This window comes from Danio rerio, chromosome 22, assembly GCF_049306965.1.
Source record: "Danio rerio strain Tuebingen ecotype United States chromosome 22, GRCz12tu, whole genome shotgun sequence".
Classification (NCBI taxonomy): Eukaryota; Metazoa; Chordata; class Actinopteri; order Cypriniformes; family Danionidae; genus Danio; species Danio rerio.
The window spans coordinates 18,870,881-18,889,875 of NC_133197.1; the positions used below are offsets into that span (position 1 = coordinate 18,870,881).

Sequence of the window (18,995 nt, forward strand, 5' to 3'; positions counted from 1 at the left end):
TCAGTTTATTCATAACAATTTGCTTTTGTATAATGTTATTATTATCAGCAGTATTATTTATTATATCCATAATTATATTTGTTTTATTAAAAACAAGCTTATATTTGCCCACCTGTCAGGTTTTAGACCATAAGGGGCACAGCATGTGTTTTAGGATATAACTCAGGTTTTTGAGCACACTTTGTTATTATTGTTCATTTATTCGTTTGCTGGAAATTAGAACTGAATTTAGAAATAGTTTTGAAACGAATAATTGCGCTTAACAAACAAAATTATTTATTTATAGACTAATTGATGTCTGTGCATAAAGGTTTCCCTATCCAAGAGCGAAAGTGAAAGTAGTTCCATTATCTCTCATTCTCACGCAGTAGATGCTCTGTTTAACAGTTTTCTGTTAAAAATAACTGTTAACTGTTTGCTAGTGAAATGTTTTTCCACTTAGACTTACTTTGCGTCCTATTAATAGCGAATGCGTTTATGGCGCAACGCAGCTGGCTCTCAAAGGGAATGGGAGATGAGACTCAAATTGGTTTATTCTCAAAACACACCTATAACTCATTAGGAAAATAAACTCAACCCTTTCAGAGCATGCGCCATGGCACAAAGCGGATTTTCCAGTCCTTAAATTAGCAAAAATACATTCTGACATGCCCTGAAAGCGTTTGCGCCCTGCGTTTTGCGCTCAAAATAGAGCCCATGGTTTCAAATCACAGAATAAAGAAATCGCTAACACTTTTAGTTTTAGTAACAATTTACACTATTAGCTACTAGCTTATTACCTGCTTATCATTAAGATATTCAATGGTTATTACTACAAAATTAAAATTTTATGCTACATCACTTATCATATCTAATGTCTAAACACAACTACTAAGGCTGTGTGATTAATCAAATCTCATTCGCAATTTGAAATGTTGCGATTAGCTAATCCAATAGCCTGCGATATGTGCTATGTATTATTTAACTTCCTCCACTCAGAGAAAATGTGTGACTGCCATCGGTGTGTGGTAGACTTACTAGCAAATTGAGTGAGCACACTTTCGTTCTGCCCAATCCGAATTGCGCAGCCGAACAATGCAGAACGCACACATTAAAAAACAAACAAAGAGGAAAGCACGAACGAGGGAGATAATTGCATCTGCCACTTCAGAAGCATTAATAGACTAAGGCCGCATTTACACTGCTCAAGTGACTCAATTCCAATTTTTTCCCCCCATGTGGCACAGATCGGATATGGCCCGTGTACGTGTAAGCAGGAACAAATCACATGGATTCCAACTTACTCAAATCAGATTCAGGCCTCGTTCATATGTGGAAACTTATTCGATAGGAATTGGAACTGTGCTCTCGGGTCTGCAGTGTAATTAGGTAGATCGGATTTTCACCTGTCGATGCGAGTCGCGTATTATTAAAAACCATAGCTAATAACAACAAGTCTGAAACTCTAATTTTAGAACAGACTTCAGCAGTCCAACGTGGACTAAATACGCTTTTATTTTATCACATAGCACAAGTATTTAAGCATGTTAACGAGAGAGAGAGAGAGAGAGAGAGAGAGAGAGAGAGAGAGAGAGAGAGATTGCGAGAGCGTAACATCGACCACATTACCATAAACTTCCATGATAGTGCTTACAACTGGCAACTACGAAATGAAAGAGGGTATTTGTAATTTGTAATTGAATTTGTAAGGTGTTAAACACCGTGTTCCATTCAGAAATTCTCATTTCTGTGCTTAAATCCCTATAAGAAGATTTGTGGTTAAAAATATTGTGGTTGAAGCCGTCAAACTGACGTCAAAAGAGAAGGACTGCCACTAATGCATACGCAAATGGTTAGACTTTGATTGAAGATTAGCAAAACAAACATTTACTTACATAGATTCATTGTTGACATAAAAATAACAACGTGAGCATGTAAAAATAAACATTGTAAATTTTGATTTCACACAGATGTTTAACATTTAACATTAATCACTAACATTTAGCCTAACATTTTAGTCTGCTATTCCACTGACAGGATTAAAACTGGCAGGAATACTCAACTGAGCCAAACCTTTGCCACAGGTCTGCATATGAGAAAGGTAAATATTCAAATCTTCTGTTTTTTGTCACCATCTGCACTGTTTCTCAGCAGCTCAAAGGTTGGAGATTTTCCCCCTTGCTGAATGTTTAAAGTTAGGTTTTCATCAGTTTCTTTTCCTCCAATCTAACACATTTGTAAAATAAGCTTGTCTAGCCGTGAACAGGCCATTTATTTTGGACTCTTTCCATTGGGTTAGTATTAGACTCTGTGGGTGCGTTAGCCAATGAGGTTTCAGCCTCAGTTCTCTGTCTGTCACTATTAAGTCTGACAATGAAGTTAGTTTGATACTGATGGCTGTATCAGACGTGCGTGCTGGATTTGTCTGAGTCTTCTCATTTCCAGATATGTTAATGAATGTAGGTTACTAATAGCATTTACATGAGAGATGAGGTGAATGCTGGCAGACATCAGGACAATTTGTGTTTGTTTGGATTCCTTTTATCACACCACAACAAGAAACCTAAACAAAATGCTGGTATTTATGCAACTAGACTTTGTTTACACCTGGTATTAAAGGGATAGTTCACCCAATAATAAAAATTGTCATTATATTTTAAAATATATATATTTATATGTTTGTTTCTTGTGTTGAACACAAAAAATATATATATTTTTTTTAAATGCTGGTTGCTCGGACCCATTGACTTCCATTGTAATTTTGTTTTTACCATGGATGGCAATGGGTAACAGCAACCACCATTCTTCAAAATATCTTCTTTTGTGTTCAACCAAAGAAAGAATCTCATAAAGGTTTAATATCACACAAAAGAATAAATGATGAGATAGATTTTATTTGGGGTGACCTATCCCTTTAAGATACACTTTTGACAATCTGTCCACAAATGAATAAAAAATGCTAAAATCACGTAAATGGGTTCTGAAACATTTCTAGTTTGTAAACTTTTGACCACTTAGTAGTGAAAAACTAATTTGGCTGGATTGCTAGTGTAAATGCTCTTGTGTTTGAATGTGTTCAAAAAGACCACATACTCTCTATCTACTGACCTAATGCTTAAACATTATATGATGTGATGTAGAGGTGTAATCTGTACATCTAAAATTATCTTCACTTATTTATCTTCTTTTTGGCTTAGTCCCTTTATTAATCTGGGGACGCCACAACAGTATGAACCACCAACTTTTCCAGCACATTTTTTTTGCAATGGATGCCCTTCCAGCTGCAACCCATCACTGTAAAACATCCATACACACTTATTCACACACATACACCACAGACAAATTAGCTTACCCAATTCATCTATACCACATGCTTTTGGATTTGTGGGGTAAAACCGGAGCATCCGGAGTAAACCCGCGCAAAGACAGGGGGCTCAAACCAGCGACCTTCTTGCTGTGAGGCAATTGTGCTACCCACTGCGCCACCACGCTTCCCCTTTTTTCATTTATTTAAAATGTTAAAAAATGATGGGCAATGCAGTGGTGCAATGGGTAGTACTGTCACCTCACAGCAAGAAGGTCGCTGGTTCGAGCCTTGGCTGGGTCTGTTGGTGTTTCTGTGTGGAGTTTGCATGTTCTCCCTGCGTTCGCTTGGGTTTTCTCCGGGTGCTCCGGTTTTCCCCCACAGTCCAAAGACAATGTGGTACAAGTGAATTTGGTGGGCTAAATTGTCTGTAGTGTGTGAGAGTGTGTGTGAATGAGTGTTTGTGAATATTTCACAAAGATGAGCTGCGGCTGGAAGGGCATGTGCTGCGTAAAAACGTACTGGATAAGTTGGCGGTTCATTCCGCTGTGACGACCCTGGATTAATAAAGGAACTAAGTAGAAAAGAAAATGAATGAATGAATCAATTAATTAAAAAATTATGTGCTTTGTGCTGTGTTGTTTTTTATTGTTATCTGTTGTCTCCTTTTGCGATCGTTAATAAAAGGTGCATGCTATTTTACACAATTATAGATCTTAACGGGATACACAAAGCTGAAAAACAGTAACGATTGACATCCAGAGTCACAGGTTTCCAGTTTTTCTATCCTTTTTTGTGTTTAATAAACAAAAAAAGGCAAACATTACTCAAAAAAAGTAATTTATTATGTTCAGTCCACGTAAAAAAACAAAACAAAAAAAAAATGTTAGAGGGTGGGTAAACTGAGTATATTTTCAGTTTTGGATGAACTATTATGTAAATGTAACCAGGGAAGTGACATTAACAACTGAATTGCGGATCCACATGCAGTCAGGCAAGCAATGATAAACACTGGAGCAAACAGATGTATGAGGGCAATCCAGAGTCGTAGTCGAAATAGCAGGCAAATGGTCAAAGTCAGGCAGCATACAGGAATAATCAAACAAAACAAAGTAAAGGTTCACAACACGGAAGGCAAGGAAAATGTTGTAATGTTACTTAAACAGATAACAAGACTCAGCAATGAGTATCTCAAAGTGAGCTGTAAAAATGTGTGTGTAATCAGTACTTGAGCAGCATCAGCTGTGTTTGCAATCAGTCAGGATCAGGAACCGGTTTTGTGTGTTGCATGACTGGGTTCTGTAGTCCATAACATGGTGGATTTGTAGTTTGCATACTTCCAGACTATATAGTACACTAAATCAGTATGCGAGCCGAGTAGTATGTCCAAATTCATAGAATTCGAAAATCAGTATGCGAGAAATAACCGGACGACTTACTACTACCTGCAAGATTCTGAAGTGCGCATTCCATGCATGCTGCGCTATCCCATGATGCCCTGCGAGAGAATTTATGAATGGAACTGAAGCAACACAGCTAATGCAGGTAGGTCACATGACCATGACAAAATGTCAGATTTAGTACGTCCGAATTCCATTCATACTTTTCAATTTCGTACTGTATAGAATATACTTTTCTTATGGCTGTGTAGTACGTTTAAATTCAAATGCAGCACCTGAGTGGTAGGTGGTTTCAGATGCAGCCAATGTTTACCAGCGAACTCTGGTGGTTAGATCGCTGGTGATCATGACCCCCCCTCCAAAAAAAAAAAAAAAACCCAAAACAAAGTAAAATAAAAAAAAATTAAAATGCCCCACTTCAGCTTATGGTCTAATCAACCAAAACCCTAAATAGGGCTTAAAAATCTCAGACCTTATTCACATAAGAAGGGGACAGGGTTGCAAACACACACAATGCTATAAGCACCTGAAATTAAAATAGTAAGGCCATTCATTAATCATTTTTGTACCCAAATCACTATGCTTCAAAACATGAAGAGATGAAGAAACTAATGAAATTATAAAAGTGTCAGAAATATTACAAATAAACTAGTTAAGCCTTTGATTGCACTTTAAGCTGAATAATAGTATCTTGCAAAATAACTAATATTATGTTCTGTAGCTATGGCAAAGACAAAATAAATGAGTTACTAAAAATATTATGTTCAAAAATGTGTTGATCAGTGCTTAGGAAATATTTGAAAATTAACAAAATATCACAGGCTAATCATTTGGAGTGCAGCTGTATGTTTATTGAGCCCTCTTTTGACAGAAAAGTGCATTACAACACAAAGAACACATTTTGAACTCATAAACGGTTATGCTACAAAAAGTCTTTTTTTTTTTTTTAGAAGATCTTTTTGCTGACGGAAATCTAGCTTCATTTAACCAATTACAGCAGAAATTTAAATTCCCTCAGAATCTTTTTTTTTTTTTTTTTTCAGATTTTTATAGATTAGGAACTACATATATGCCCATACGTCTTCATTAGATAGTACACCCCCTTAAATCATTGACAAATGCCTAGATTGGTGTAAAGGTAGTAAAAAGCGTTATCAATAATTAATGAACAACTACAATATGTTACTTCCCCCTCCACAAAATGATTTAAGGAAGAGTGGGAGAAAGACTTGGGAGTGGAAATTTCAGAAAAAATATGGCAATCAGGTTTGGAGGATATTAATAAAGACTCTATTAATTCAAGACATTGTCTTATTCAATTTAAAATAGTTCAAAGGTTACATTATTCAAAGAAAAAACTACATAGAATCTTCCAAAATATTTCACCTTTTTATGACAAATGTAATTCATCAGATGTGGATCTATCTAACAGTTTTAGTTTTTTGTTCTAAGATACAGAATTATTGGAATGGAATTTTTGAAGTGCTTACCGAGATGTTAAAGTTGCAATTACAACCAGATCCAGTGCTTGTAATTCTTGGATTCTCTGAACAAACGCATTTGTTGTCAAATACACAACATGCATTGCTCTCATACAGCTTAACTACTGCCAAGAAGCTACTGCTACTGTTCTGGGGAAAAAGGAATCCCCCACATGTAAACTGTGTAAACAGTGGCTTGGAAAAATTGCCTCTATGTTACATTTGGAGTGATTTAGATACCATTTTAAATGAAAACTTGAACAATTTGACAAAATTTTGAATCCTTTTATCTGTTACCTTGAAAAAAAAAACTCTCATAATAATGTATCATTTCTGTAATGTTTAACATGCTTTGTCATCATACTCTGCTCTTTAAATAGGTCTTTGTAACAAGTTTGCTTGTTATGTGTGTGGGTGTCTTTTTATTATTATTATTTTATTTTTCCTTTTAATTTGTCTCATTTGTTGTGCATATGTCATATGTGGACAAAATATGTAAACAGAATTCTTTTCATCTTGAATCTGTGACACAAAAAAAAAAAAAAAAAAAAAAAAAAAAATATATATATATATATATATATATATATATATATATATATATATATATATATATATATATATATATATATATATATATATATATATTATCACCATTATTAAAAATTATGGAATTAAGAAGGTTGACATTTAGGTGACACGGTGGCTCAGTAGTTAGCACCACAGCAAGAAGGTCGCTGGTTCGAGTCCTGGCTGGGTCAGTTGGCAATTTCTGTGTGAAGTTTGCATGTTCACCCCATGTTGGCATGAGTTTCCTCTGGGTGCTCCGGTTTGCTACACACGTCCAAAGACATGCACTATAGGTGAATTGAATACACTAATTTGGCCGCAGTGTATGTGTGTGCATGTGAGAGTGCATGGGTGTTTCCCAGTAATGGGTTGCATCTGGAAGGACGTCTAGAAAGGGCTGTGTAAAACAAATGGTGGATTATTTAGTATAGTATATGAACAACAGGGCGTGCTTAAACTGCAGTCTGTGTGGGTCCTAACGCCCCAGTATATTGATGGGAACTCAATACTGCTCAGTGAGTGCCGTCTTTCGGATGAGACGTTAAACTGAGGCCCAGGATGTTGATCCCAGGATGTCCTTCAAAAAAGAGTAGGAGTTAAGTCCGGCATCCTGGCCAAATTTGCCCACTGGCATCTGTCCATCATGGCCTCCTAACTATCCCTATACCATTATTGGCTTCATCACTCTGTTTCCTCTCCACCAGTCAGCTGCTGTGTGGTGTGGGGTCTGGTGCAGTATGGCTGCCGTTGCTTCCTCCAGGTAGATGCTGCACACTGGTGGTGGATAAGAAGATTCCCTCCATTGTGTAAAGTACTTTGAGTGTCTATAAAAAGCACTATATAAAAAATATAAGTACCTAAAATAAATTTAGAGTATTACAAAAGTATCCACTCAATAAGCTGACTTGTCATAGAGGAACTTTTTTTTTTCACACTTCATCATCAGTTTTGGTGCTAGCCAGATGAGAAGATTAAACATCTCAAGTGTCATTTTAGACATGAAACTACAAGGGTTACCAAGAATTCATATGGTTAGCATCACTGACGTCACAAGCTGAAAAACATTCTCCGCTCACTCTTATATTTAATCTGCTTCTTCTGCAAACATTTACTGGTAGTCTTCACCATGACCATGGTCATCATCTCTCTGCTCCTGCTGGTTTCTCTGCCGCCACGGTTGACTTTCACTGGTGAGACATGATTACACAACAAAATGTTCTTCTGAATTTTGGTAACTTTAATTGAGTGTGTGCTGAATAATATGACTGACTACTCTATTTCTCAGCTCATGTGGGTATAGTGAACGGCAATGAAGCAACACCTCATTCCAGACCTTACATGGTTTCTGTTCAGTATAAAGGGCATCATATCTGTGGTGGATTCCTCATTAATGAAGCGTTTGTGTTGACCGCTGCACATTGCAGAACCAAGTAAGACTGTGGTTATGTCTATTAAATAAAGTGTTAAAACTAATAAATGGTTAATTGCATTCACAACCTTTTCTGGGGGATTAAAGGATAACACAAAGGCTAAACATTATGTTATTATGAATTAATGACGAGTTAAGGCATGTCCTAATCATAAACTAACTTTAACTACAACATAAATCGCAAGAGTTTGTGTGTAAATAACAGCTGCCTTAATTACTTGTTAGTAGATGTTGTTAATGCTAATGCTAAATGAACCAACATGAACTCATGACATGTTAAAGTATAATTATGTCATGACTTTACTTAGGGGGCACATCACCATTAACTCATCCTAAACTACCCATGAACTGTGTTAAAACTGTTCACGTTTATGATGACAGAACTCTTTTCTATTGTTATTCAGTGTAAATACACTATAGTTGGATGTGCGTAAACGGTTTATAAGTAATTAAGAATGAGTTATGGATGAAGTGCCCCTCCAAGTAAAGTCATGACACAATTATACATTAACAGCTCATGAGTTCATGATGGTTAAATTAATTAAAAACTAATTTGGTCCAATAATTAACAAACAATCATGAACTAACAACTTATTATAGTAGCCATTATTCAAACATGAACTCATGTGAATCATAGTTAGTTCATGATTAGCGCCTTGACTCATCATCAGTTAATAATATAGTAATGTTTAGTTTACATATTAACATAATTATTCATGTATTATTGTACTATTATTGTAAAGTGTTACCGTTAAAAAGAAACCAGTTGAGAAATGCTTAATGTTTCTTGCAGCACTACTCTATATTTGACAATCATTGTTGGTGCACATAACCTAAAAAATATGAGCCAAGGAGCCGAACGGATCGGAGTGGAGTCTTATTACAAGCATCTGGATTATTATGATAGACCAAGATATGTAAATGACATCATGCTGTTAAAGGTAACAAAAACAAAAAACCAAACAAAAACAAAAAATAGACAAACAGGCCTGATGTAATATATGATTCTTGACCATTTAACCACTGACTCTGTCTTTCGGTGATTTGTTTGGGGCAGCTAAAGAAAAGGATCACAAGAAGCCAAACTGTAAGTTGGATCTCCATACCAAAAGAAAATGGAGACATCAATAAAGATCCGGTTTGCAGGGTTGCAGGTTGGGGAAGTTCTGTTTTTAATGGAACGCCAAGTCCAGTCCTCATGGAAACAAATGTGAAGATCATGAACAACGCAAAGTGTAAAGAGAGATGGCAATCAGACTTCTTACCCTCACAGATGATGTGTGTATACGGCAATGGAGGAAGCTGCAGTGTATGTAAAAATAAAAAAATAATAATATATATTTTTATTATACTGTACTACATGGTATATTAAATGTGCTACCATCGTTTTTTTTACTACCTCAATATAGTGCTTTACATTACATGATGTAATGCTAAAAAGAGATGGGTGATTCACTGCGCTGTGTTTTTTAACAGGGGGATTCAGGAGGCCCTTTGGTTTGTGGAGACACTGCTGTTGGTATCGCATCTTTTGTAAAGACTGGTCTCTGCAATTCACCTCAATATCCTAATGTGTATACTAACATTTCAGCATTTCTTCCGTGGATCAACAATATAATTAAAAGGGATATTTGACTGCATAACAAAAAATGTGCAGTGCAAAAATGTCTTGAACTGTTCAACGGTGTTTACGTCTTCTAATAAAAGCATCAAGCGTTGTTAAACAAGTCAAATTGCCATTCATGCAACAGTTGAATGAAATTGCAGTAACTGTAGAATGCAGCGCACTTGTACATGTAGATTACAAGAATTTATATTGTCATCCTCACATACAGTTGAAGTCAGAATTTTTAGCCCCCCTTTGAATTTGTTTTTCCTTTTTAAATATTTCCCAAGTGATGTTTAGTGAGGAAATTTACACAGTATGTCTAATAATATTTTTTCTTCTAGAGAAAGTTTTATTTGTTTTATTTCAGCTAGAATAAAATGTTTTTCATTTTTTAGCAACCATTTTAAGGTCAAAATTATTAGCTTCTTTAAGCTATTTTTTAATAGTCAGAACAAACCATTGGATTACAATAACTTTGCGTAATTACCCTAACCTGCCTAGTAAACCTAATTAACCTAGCTAAGCCTTTGAATGTCACTTTAAGCTGTATAGAAGTGTCTTGAAAAATATCTAGTAAAATATTATTTGCTGTCATCATGGCAAAGATAAAGTAAATCGATTATTAGAAATGAATTATTAAAACTATTATGTTTAGAAATGTGCTGAAAAACATTCTCTCCATTAAAGAGAAATTGGGGGAAAAATGTACAGGGGGCTATATATAATAATTCATAATCAAGTGGGAAAACAAAGTTAAATAAAAATGTATCTTAATGTTTTATCTTTTTTAATCTATGTGTTGATGGCACTCATCAAACTAAATGTTTTATTATTACCTTTATTGTTATTATTGAAAGCTGGTATATTGTCCAAAAGCTGAAGACATGGTCTACAATACTTCCAGATCTCAAATAAAGAAAATATTTCATACTTAATTCTGTCATAATAACTGATTGTTCTTAGTCAAAGTATGTTTGCAATTTTGTGTGCAGTTTTTTTTTTTTTTTTTTTTTTTTTGGCCAGTGGTTTCATTTGACACCTAGAATCTAAATAGCTGATCCTGCTACAATTGCTGTGAAAGTTCACCACATCCATTTCAAAGGTGTAAAACTACTCTTGCCGTTTCAAGAAAGACCTAAAACAGAAGCACAAGTGTATCTACAGACTACAAAGTATGTTTCAAATAGAAGCAGCTTAATGCATTAAACTAAATAAACTGCAATTTTACAATTTATCAAAATCAGGAAATTACACTAATTATACATGGATACACAAACAAAAGAATTTTTCAAATTCACCTCTATTTTCTAGAACCCAGTAAATTTGATCTGAGTGACCATGCGGCAAGCTAATTTAGCAATAAAAAGTGTTTAAAATCTCACTATAATGCAGTATTTGATCCCATAATTAAATGGAAAATTAGTCAAATAACTGCAAAAAGGTCCAGTCTTTGAGAAAAAAGAACCCCCCTTTTCACTAGGCTGGCCAATGGCTTTAGTATTATTACTATCACAATATTAAATGGAAAATAGCATATTAACAAAAGGCTGATGACATATGGTCAACTTAGATCTCACAAATAGCACCAAGAGTATAAATCCATCATAACTGTTTATTCTCTGTCAAAAAATACTTTGTATTTCACACATTGCCTGCATTTTTTTTTCTCAGATTTTGATTCCCCACTGCTTTCAGTTGACACTTGTGGTTGGCGCTCAAACTTAAATAACTGATATTGCTAAAATGGCTGTGAACTTTTACCACATTAATTTCAAAGGCATCAAATAGCTCAATGTAGCAGCCTATAGAAAATGTATTGAACGGCATATGCAACAAAATTGGATTTTTCTACCTAAGGGGTGCCCAAACTTTTTCTAATGAAGGGGAAAGAATCTAAGCTTGATTGAGAGCTGTGGGCCGAGTTAATACAATTTTTCCTAAATTATTTCATAATAGCTGGAAATAAAAGGTAAAGATTACTTCAGCCATATTTACTAATGCATTACATGTTTTTGAGAATGTGTATTATTTTATTGACCTTATTCTAAAATGCGGAAGTGCGCCTGTTTTGACGATTGTCTTAGAACTTCCGATTCAGTCGCCTATGGGAGAAATGACTAGGAATAATAAACGGCAGAAAACGGTAAAACTACTTGCTCTACAAACAAATGTTTGCATGACTATGCAGACCAAGTAGAATAATATAATAAGAATATATCAAATTGCAACATCAAGCAGCGTAACGAGCAGTTTTAAACGTCAAAAAATGAATGGAAGTGAATGAGACTGGAACTCTCAAGCCAAAAAGATTCAAATGGCAGCGCCCGCTGGTCGGCGGAGAATAAGGTGACTATACTAGTCCTGCTGAACCTGCCTTAGCCTTGATTTACCTGCTGATGTCTTTAGCTTTGTCCTCTATTGGTTAAGTGACAGCATTTACATCCTTTAAAAATCTGGTTCATTTAACATTTGAGTTAAGTTTGCTTTTTTTGTGAATCAACATTAAAACAAATAAACAAAATGTTAAATTAACATAGTAATGAGATTCTCTGTTAAAGGCATTTCCCAACCCTCCCCAATCATTTTCCTTCTGGCACCACTTGAATAAATGGGACAACTTTGGCCCGTGGGCCCTGGTTTGGGTATCTCAGCTCGTTTGCACAAGTTTAGTGCGCCCTCTAGTGGTACAGACTGAAAAAACACCCATAAATATATCTGTAAATTCGGACTGTGAAATATGAACGAATATGCTGAAAACACATTCATCGATTCGTCACTTAAAATAAAGTTTATAATTGACTAAAATTACCGTAAGGGTTTTTTAATCTCATGCTATTAATGGCTAGAATATGCTACTTTGTTACAAAAGGCTGCACTGTCGGATGGTTTTAGTCATGCCACCTTCATTTAAGCCACAATGAAGTTTTACCATCAGAGTACCGCTTTCTATACCACAAAATGAAAGAAAAACTATTAGGGAAGCTGAACGTGCCTAGTTCTCTCGTTATATAAAAGGTATCATTGAGAGTCAGTCAAAGTCTTCATCATGAAGATCATCATCTCTCCTGCTGACTTTCCTGTTGCTACACCTGACCTTCAGTGGTAAGACTGATCAAATGATTTTAAAAATGACTTCGATCTGATCTCTCTCAGCGTATGTGCATGTCAGTCTAGTGAACCGCACAGAAGCCAAACCTCGTACTATCAACTTTGATTTTGGACTAAATAAAATAATGTAATTGGGCTAATAAACTCACCACAAAGGTCAGCCACTAATATTTATAGATAAAGTAAAGTAAAATTGGCCTGGATCAGAGGTGCCAATTCTGCCCAGACATTTTCTTTAAAAAAAAAAAAAAAAAAGGCTAAAACACAACCTGATTGAGAGCTGTGGGCTGAAGGTAAATATATAAAACTGTATTACTTTGAAGTTTCCATGAGTAATTATCTAATTTATTTCCTAAAATTTAAAATAACTGCAAAACATTTCTTTGAACTATATTAACTAATGCAGTATGTTCATTTTTTGAAATAAAGAACTTATTACAGTAAAAACATAAGCAATCCAGTTAATAACACAATGGAGTTCAATGCTGAATACACCTGCCTTTGCCTTGATTTGCTTGCAGATGTCTTGTACATTGCCCACTATCTGTCGAGTGACTGTATTTACAAAATTAAATGTCTGATTCATTTACAAACAAAGGAAATTACAAAACATACAAACAAAAGGTTATATTAAAATCGAAATGATGATATCTGTCAACAATATTCGCCCCAATCTACTCCCTATCATTCTCCTTCTCCTCTCAAATGCTAAATCAAAGATTAGTATGAGCCAACTTTTGTCCACAGGCCCTAGTTTGGGGCTCTCTGGCCTGAATGTTGTGTTTGATGACAGTTTTATTTCAGCAGTCAAAGCCTTGGGTTATCATCTAATCTGAAGAATGGTGCTCACTGACAGTATAGCATCACCATCTTGGGTATTGAGACCCACACAGACCAAAGGCCCCATCCCATTTGTTAAGATACTTGCACAAAGTTTAGGGTCCAAACTTCTTTCAGTAATAAAAATCCCAAATGACCTTAAACTCTTTAATCTATTCATTCAGAGAAGTTTCAATGTAAATAAACAGCAGTGAGCTGAAATGGTCAGTATGGTAAAAAAGAAACTACAAAAACAAAACAAATACATGCATGATTTAATATATTTTATACCACTTAGTCTTTTTTTTTTTTTTTAAAGTCTTTCGTTTTCTTTTACCAGCGTTGTTTCAGTTGCACTTGGAGAATAACAAACTTGCGTGTGCAAATGACACCAAATGTGATTGGCCCCTAACATCTTTATTCTGGGATTACCACTCTAAATTAATACATTTTAATAAAATAAATTGTATCTCTGAAAGCTTACTAGGGCACATATGATTTTTACTGGGGCACATTTTGTTTTTTTTGTGCACCGTCTTCCCGTACCGCCCACAGCAAGATGCCTAAATACGCCACTGTTTAAGACTAAACATGACAAAAAATTTCTAAGAGTATGTAAGTAAACACACACACAAATCTTAATGTGTCCATTTTAACTCTTCCTCAAATCGAGTAAAGCTGCTCGAGAAACAGTGTCTACCCTGCAAACTAGCCGCACAACCTGTTAACAAAACATTGTGTTTTTTTTTAAAGAGCCCATATTATGGGTTTTTGAAAATTCCCCTCCATGTAGTGTGTAACACAGCTCTAAGTGAAGTGAAGTATCCAGCTAAGGCTTAAATCTGTTAGTGTACAGTGTTTAAAACGGTTGATTCATCTATAAAAGAGTCGACTCATAGTGCTTCAAACGAGTCGCCTTGATACCGATTCATTAGGTGTTTCGCCATGACGTACGAACGAAACCAAGTTATTCACGTGCACGCGCAAACCCGGGAGATTTCAAACCTGAGGCCCCCCCCTCTGACGCAGAAACCCAGACACACACACACACACACACACAAACATGCCGGTCGATTGAAGTCACACTGCAGATGGATATATTGAGTCTCTACCCAAAGATGAAACCTCAGCATTATAGCCAAGCAGTTGGAAACTACTGGAAACTTCTGGAAACTACATGCTACAAATAATACTTTATCAGCGTTTGTTAAAGGAAGGATCAGTAAAGAGTAACTTACTGCTGGACGTCAGGATGGATTTTTCTTCCTCCATTTCTAAAGTGTAAGTACTTGCGATTAAAGTTGCCTCGTTGACTCTAGATGGCAAATGTATTTAGTTGTGATTTGTTACTTGTAACCGCGTGTACTGTATCAGGTTCTCTTATCGCGTGCAAAGTCACGTTAAAAACGTGACGCGTGCTGCTTTGTTAACGGAGCTCCGTGGACGAGGAGTAGTGTGTGTGTCTGTATGTGTGTGTGTGTGCTGTCGTCCGGAGATGTGTGTGTGTGTGTGTGCGCGCGCGCGCGCGTTGTCGTCCAGAGCAGGGTTAAGTGTGTGTGTGTGTGTGTGTGTGTGTGTGTGTGTGTGTGTGTGTGTGTGTGTGTGTGTGTGTGCAATATGTGTGTGTGTGTGTCTGTGAAAAGAGCAGAGTGAGAAGCTAGGAGATCTCCTCAACTGTTTTTGGAGTTTTTGCTCAATAAAATAGTTAGTCGTCTGAATTTTCAAGTCCATAGTCTGTATTTACATTGACCCACTGGCAGCTAAAATCCACGCCTACACTATCGAGCGTGTATGCACTGTGATTACTTTTATATTGCTGATTAGCTGTTTGGCATTTCACTCTCTGACTGAAGGCAGTCGACCAATCGCGACAGACTGTCATCGGTCCAATCAGCGCAGATTAGCTTCGCGCTAAGGAGGGGTTTGGGAACAAATGAATCACTGGACGATTCATACAGGAGTCGCTGGAATAATTAGGTAAAAATAAATGCAGATTATAAGACCACGAAAGTGTTTTTTTTACCTTGGAGACCCTTACAACCAAGATATGACCCTATTTCATGTATAATATGGGCTCTTTAATGAATAATGCATTTTTTATAATCATCATCACCCATTTTAGTTATTTTATGCACCATTTGGGGTCCCCTGGTCGCCACGAGACCCTAAACATCCGGTCAGTTTGCTTATGATTTAGGCCGGTGTTCTGTCGATTTGTCCTACCTCCAATTCAAAAATAGGTAGTGCATTTTGATGACACTATATTTTACGAATCAGATTTTGCTACCACTGTAAATTTTAATGTGGAGTAGTGTGATATGAAGCTGTAATATCACCCGAACCTACCTAATCCCTAACCCTAACCTTAGAGCTTTTTAAATACAGTGTTGGTAGCATAATCTGATGAGAAAGATAACTTGTCAGGACACCTCAACTATCCTCTAGTAATCCCTGACTAGTCCCACACTTAAGAACAAGAAGGCAAATACATCAATAACAACCAGTGAGATTTCGTATAGGAATATTAAAATGTAGGAAGAAAAATAGGTGGATTTAAAGGGATGATAGTGTGATAGAATGGTAAAATATGGAAAACATTAGGATTGACAGGTATGTCTCAGTCATGTTTCACATACAGAATGTGTGAAGCATGTTCTCTTGGGTTGAGTGCGCTATCTAGAGGTAGAGACACAAAATAAAGACGACAAAAAAAGCCACTTTATCTTCAAATCTCAAATTTTCATTACTTCTTTTAAAAGTTGCTGACTCCACCCACTTCTCGTGTTATTTAATAGTGGGCATCACTGCGAGCTCACTGATAGTCTTCATCATGACCATCACGATCATCTCTCTGCTCCTGCTGGTTTCTCTGGTGCCAGACGTGACCTTCACTGGTGAGACTGACTGTTGAGATTTACACATTTGTGAATAACATTTAAATGGCATATAATTGACTAACAACAAAATTTCTTTCAGCTCGTGTGGGTATAGTGGACGGCACTGAAGCAAAACCTCACTCAAGACCTTACATGGTTTCTCTTCAATATGATGGGGAGCATATTTGTGGTGGATCCCTCATTACTGAAGAGTTTGTTTTGACTGCTGCACATTGCTGGGAAGAGTAAGAGTTGTTTTTAGTACGAACTGAAATGTTTGTTTTTTTCTGAACGACATATCAGCTGCTGTGTATTCATATGGCAATTATATATGCTTTTTCAACAGAGGTGACGTCCTGACGGTTGTGGTTGGTGCCCATGATTTGAGTAAAAATGAAATTTACAACTCCTATGAAGTGGCATCCTACATCCCACATCAAGACTATGAACTGAATCCTGATCTGAATGACATCATGCTTTTGAAGGTATCAATCTGTAATTATTTTATTTGTAAAATTTTTTTGAATTTCTACTGAATGAATTAAATGTATTTAATTCATCTTTGGGACTTCTGTTTTGAACCTTAAAACATTTACCAGTATAATTATACAAAAAAGTTTACAATTTACAATTGTGCATTAAAGCTGAAGAAAAAAGTCAGACTGAGCAACAGCATTGGACTGATATCATTACCAAAAGATGGAGAAGATGTTGAAGCAGATACTATCTGTAGTGTTGCTGGTTGGGGAGATTTGTGGAGTAAAGGCCCAGTGCCTGATCGTCTAATGGAGGCAGAGACAGTTATAGTGAATGATGCAGAGTGTGAACGCAGATGGGGATCTGAATATGTGGCGTCAGAGATGATCTGTGCTTATGGCCATGGAGGATCCTGCAATGTACGTATGAATAATGATTCAGATTTTATGTTAATGTACAAACCTTTTTCACTAGTGACGTGCTTATCTGTGTTTTTAAACAGGGGGATTCAGGAGGTCCTTTGGTTTGTAATAACACTGCTGTCGGTATCACAGCTTTCGGTGATGGTTATCTCTGTAATTCCCGTCTCTATCCTAATGCTTATACTAAGATTTCAGCATATCTTCAGTGGATCCGATTCAAACTTGAAAATGTTTAGTAACTTCATGAAAAAAAAAAAAAAAAAACATGAAATGTTTTTCTTAATTTTTTTTTTCCATGTCTTTCAATAAAACAATCAGTTTACAAGCATCAGTGAGTTGAATTGTCCTCATTGTCTCAAGAATTTTTAATACAATATTATCACTTGACTGGTCTTAGCATTCCGTTTGTCCTACAGGTTGGAGTGTGCATGTGTTTGCCAACATGTGCCTCCAGTTTTTGTAGTGTAAAAATGGTTTTATAGATGTGTGCAATCTTCATGAAAATAGAAAATGCTTTATTTTGCATAATGTTTAGGTCATTTTAGAAAAAAAGATATCAAATTTCAAGAATAAGAACAGACTATTTGGTTGTTAAAATGGCCACAAATTGTTTTTGATCTGTAAGTCAACAGGAGGTTTTATTTAAATATGGGGACACATCTTGACAACTTCTTAAATTTCCAAATTTCAATCTGAATGGTGGAACATAATAAAAAATTATTGATTAATTTAACCAGGCTGGTAAATAAAATAAAATAAATGAATGAATGAAATAAAAAAATAACAATCATCTGTTGCCTTTTCCTAAACTCAGTGCTAGAGGTAATTGCAATTTCTTACAATTTAATGTAAATGCCGTGAGTGTGATTACTACACTGTAAACCCAAAAAGTTATGGCAGGGCCTGAGTGGGACTCCTTTTCACCCCCGGAGTTTCAAGCCATAGACCGGCCCAAATCTGTGCAATATCTGAATATATAATCTGTGCAAAATTCTTTAAAGATATCCAGTCCTTTGTAACAATGGTCACACAAAAAATAAAAATAAAATATGTACACCTACATAAGTAACCCAAACAGAATTATACGTCTTAACACTAAAAATAAAATAAAAAAATTACTCAGGTGAGGTTTGAATTCGGGTCGGCAACATCGTAACGGAACATGCTGACCACTGGACCACAATGGCACTGTTATACTAGAGCGTTTGGAATAAAAAATAAGTATTGCAGTGTTATCTGCAAGACTCGTGACCACAGTATTACTTTCTGATGATGGTTCATTCCTTTTCTCCCCTTTTTAAATTTCTGATCAAGTTATGTTAGATTTATTAATGTAGTGATTCATCTGATTTTCATTGAGCAGGTTTAATATTCATTAATGTTAATCATGCAAATTATTTTATTCACTAAGGTGCCGCTGTTTGGGGTGGAATGAGAGTTAGTTACCTCATTATTAACCTGCAGGCTGCATTTTGCTTACGGGGCTGCGAAAATAATTAAAAAGAGCAGAGCTGCGGCAACACA

The 18,995-nt window shown here is 35.9% G+C and overlaps 2 protein-coding genes across 2 annotated transcripts; both read left to right on the forward strand.

The window, feature by feature from the left end:
* Positions 1-7,857: 7,857 nt before the first annotated feature.
* LOC137488920 (duodenase-1-like) lies at positions 7,858-13,114 on the forward strand. Its single transcript, XM_068216457.2, has 5 exons — positions 7,858-7,921; positions 8,017-8,161; positions 8,954-9,101; positions 9,218-9,469; positions 9,637-13,114. Exons 1-5 carry the CDS (start codon positions 7,858-7,860, stop codon positions 9,793-9,795), a joined length of 768 nt encoding a protein of 255 aa, XP_068072558.2. The 3' UTR covers positions 9,796-13,114.
* A 3,399-nt stretch (positions 13,115-16,513) lies between these two features.
* Positions 16,514-17,799, forward strand: si:dkey-21e2.4. Its single transcript, XM_021474468.3, has 5 exons — positions 16,514-16,590; positions 16,673-16,817; positions 16,919-17,057; positions 17,217-17,468; positions 17,552-17,799. Exons 1-5 carry the CDS (start codon positions 16,527-16,529, stop codon positions 17,705-17,707), a joined length of 756 nt encoding a protein of 251 aa, XP_021330143.2. The 5' UTR covers positions 16,514-16,526; the 3' UTR covers positions 17,708-17,799.
* Positions 17,800-18,995: the final 1,196 nt, after the last annotated feature.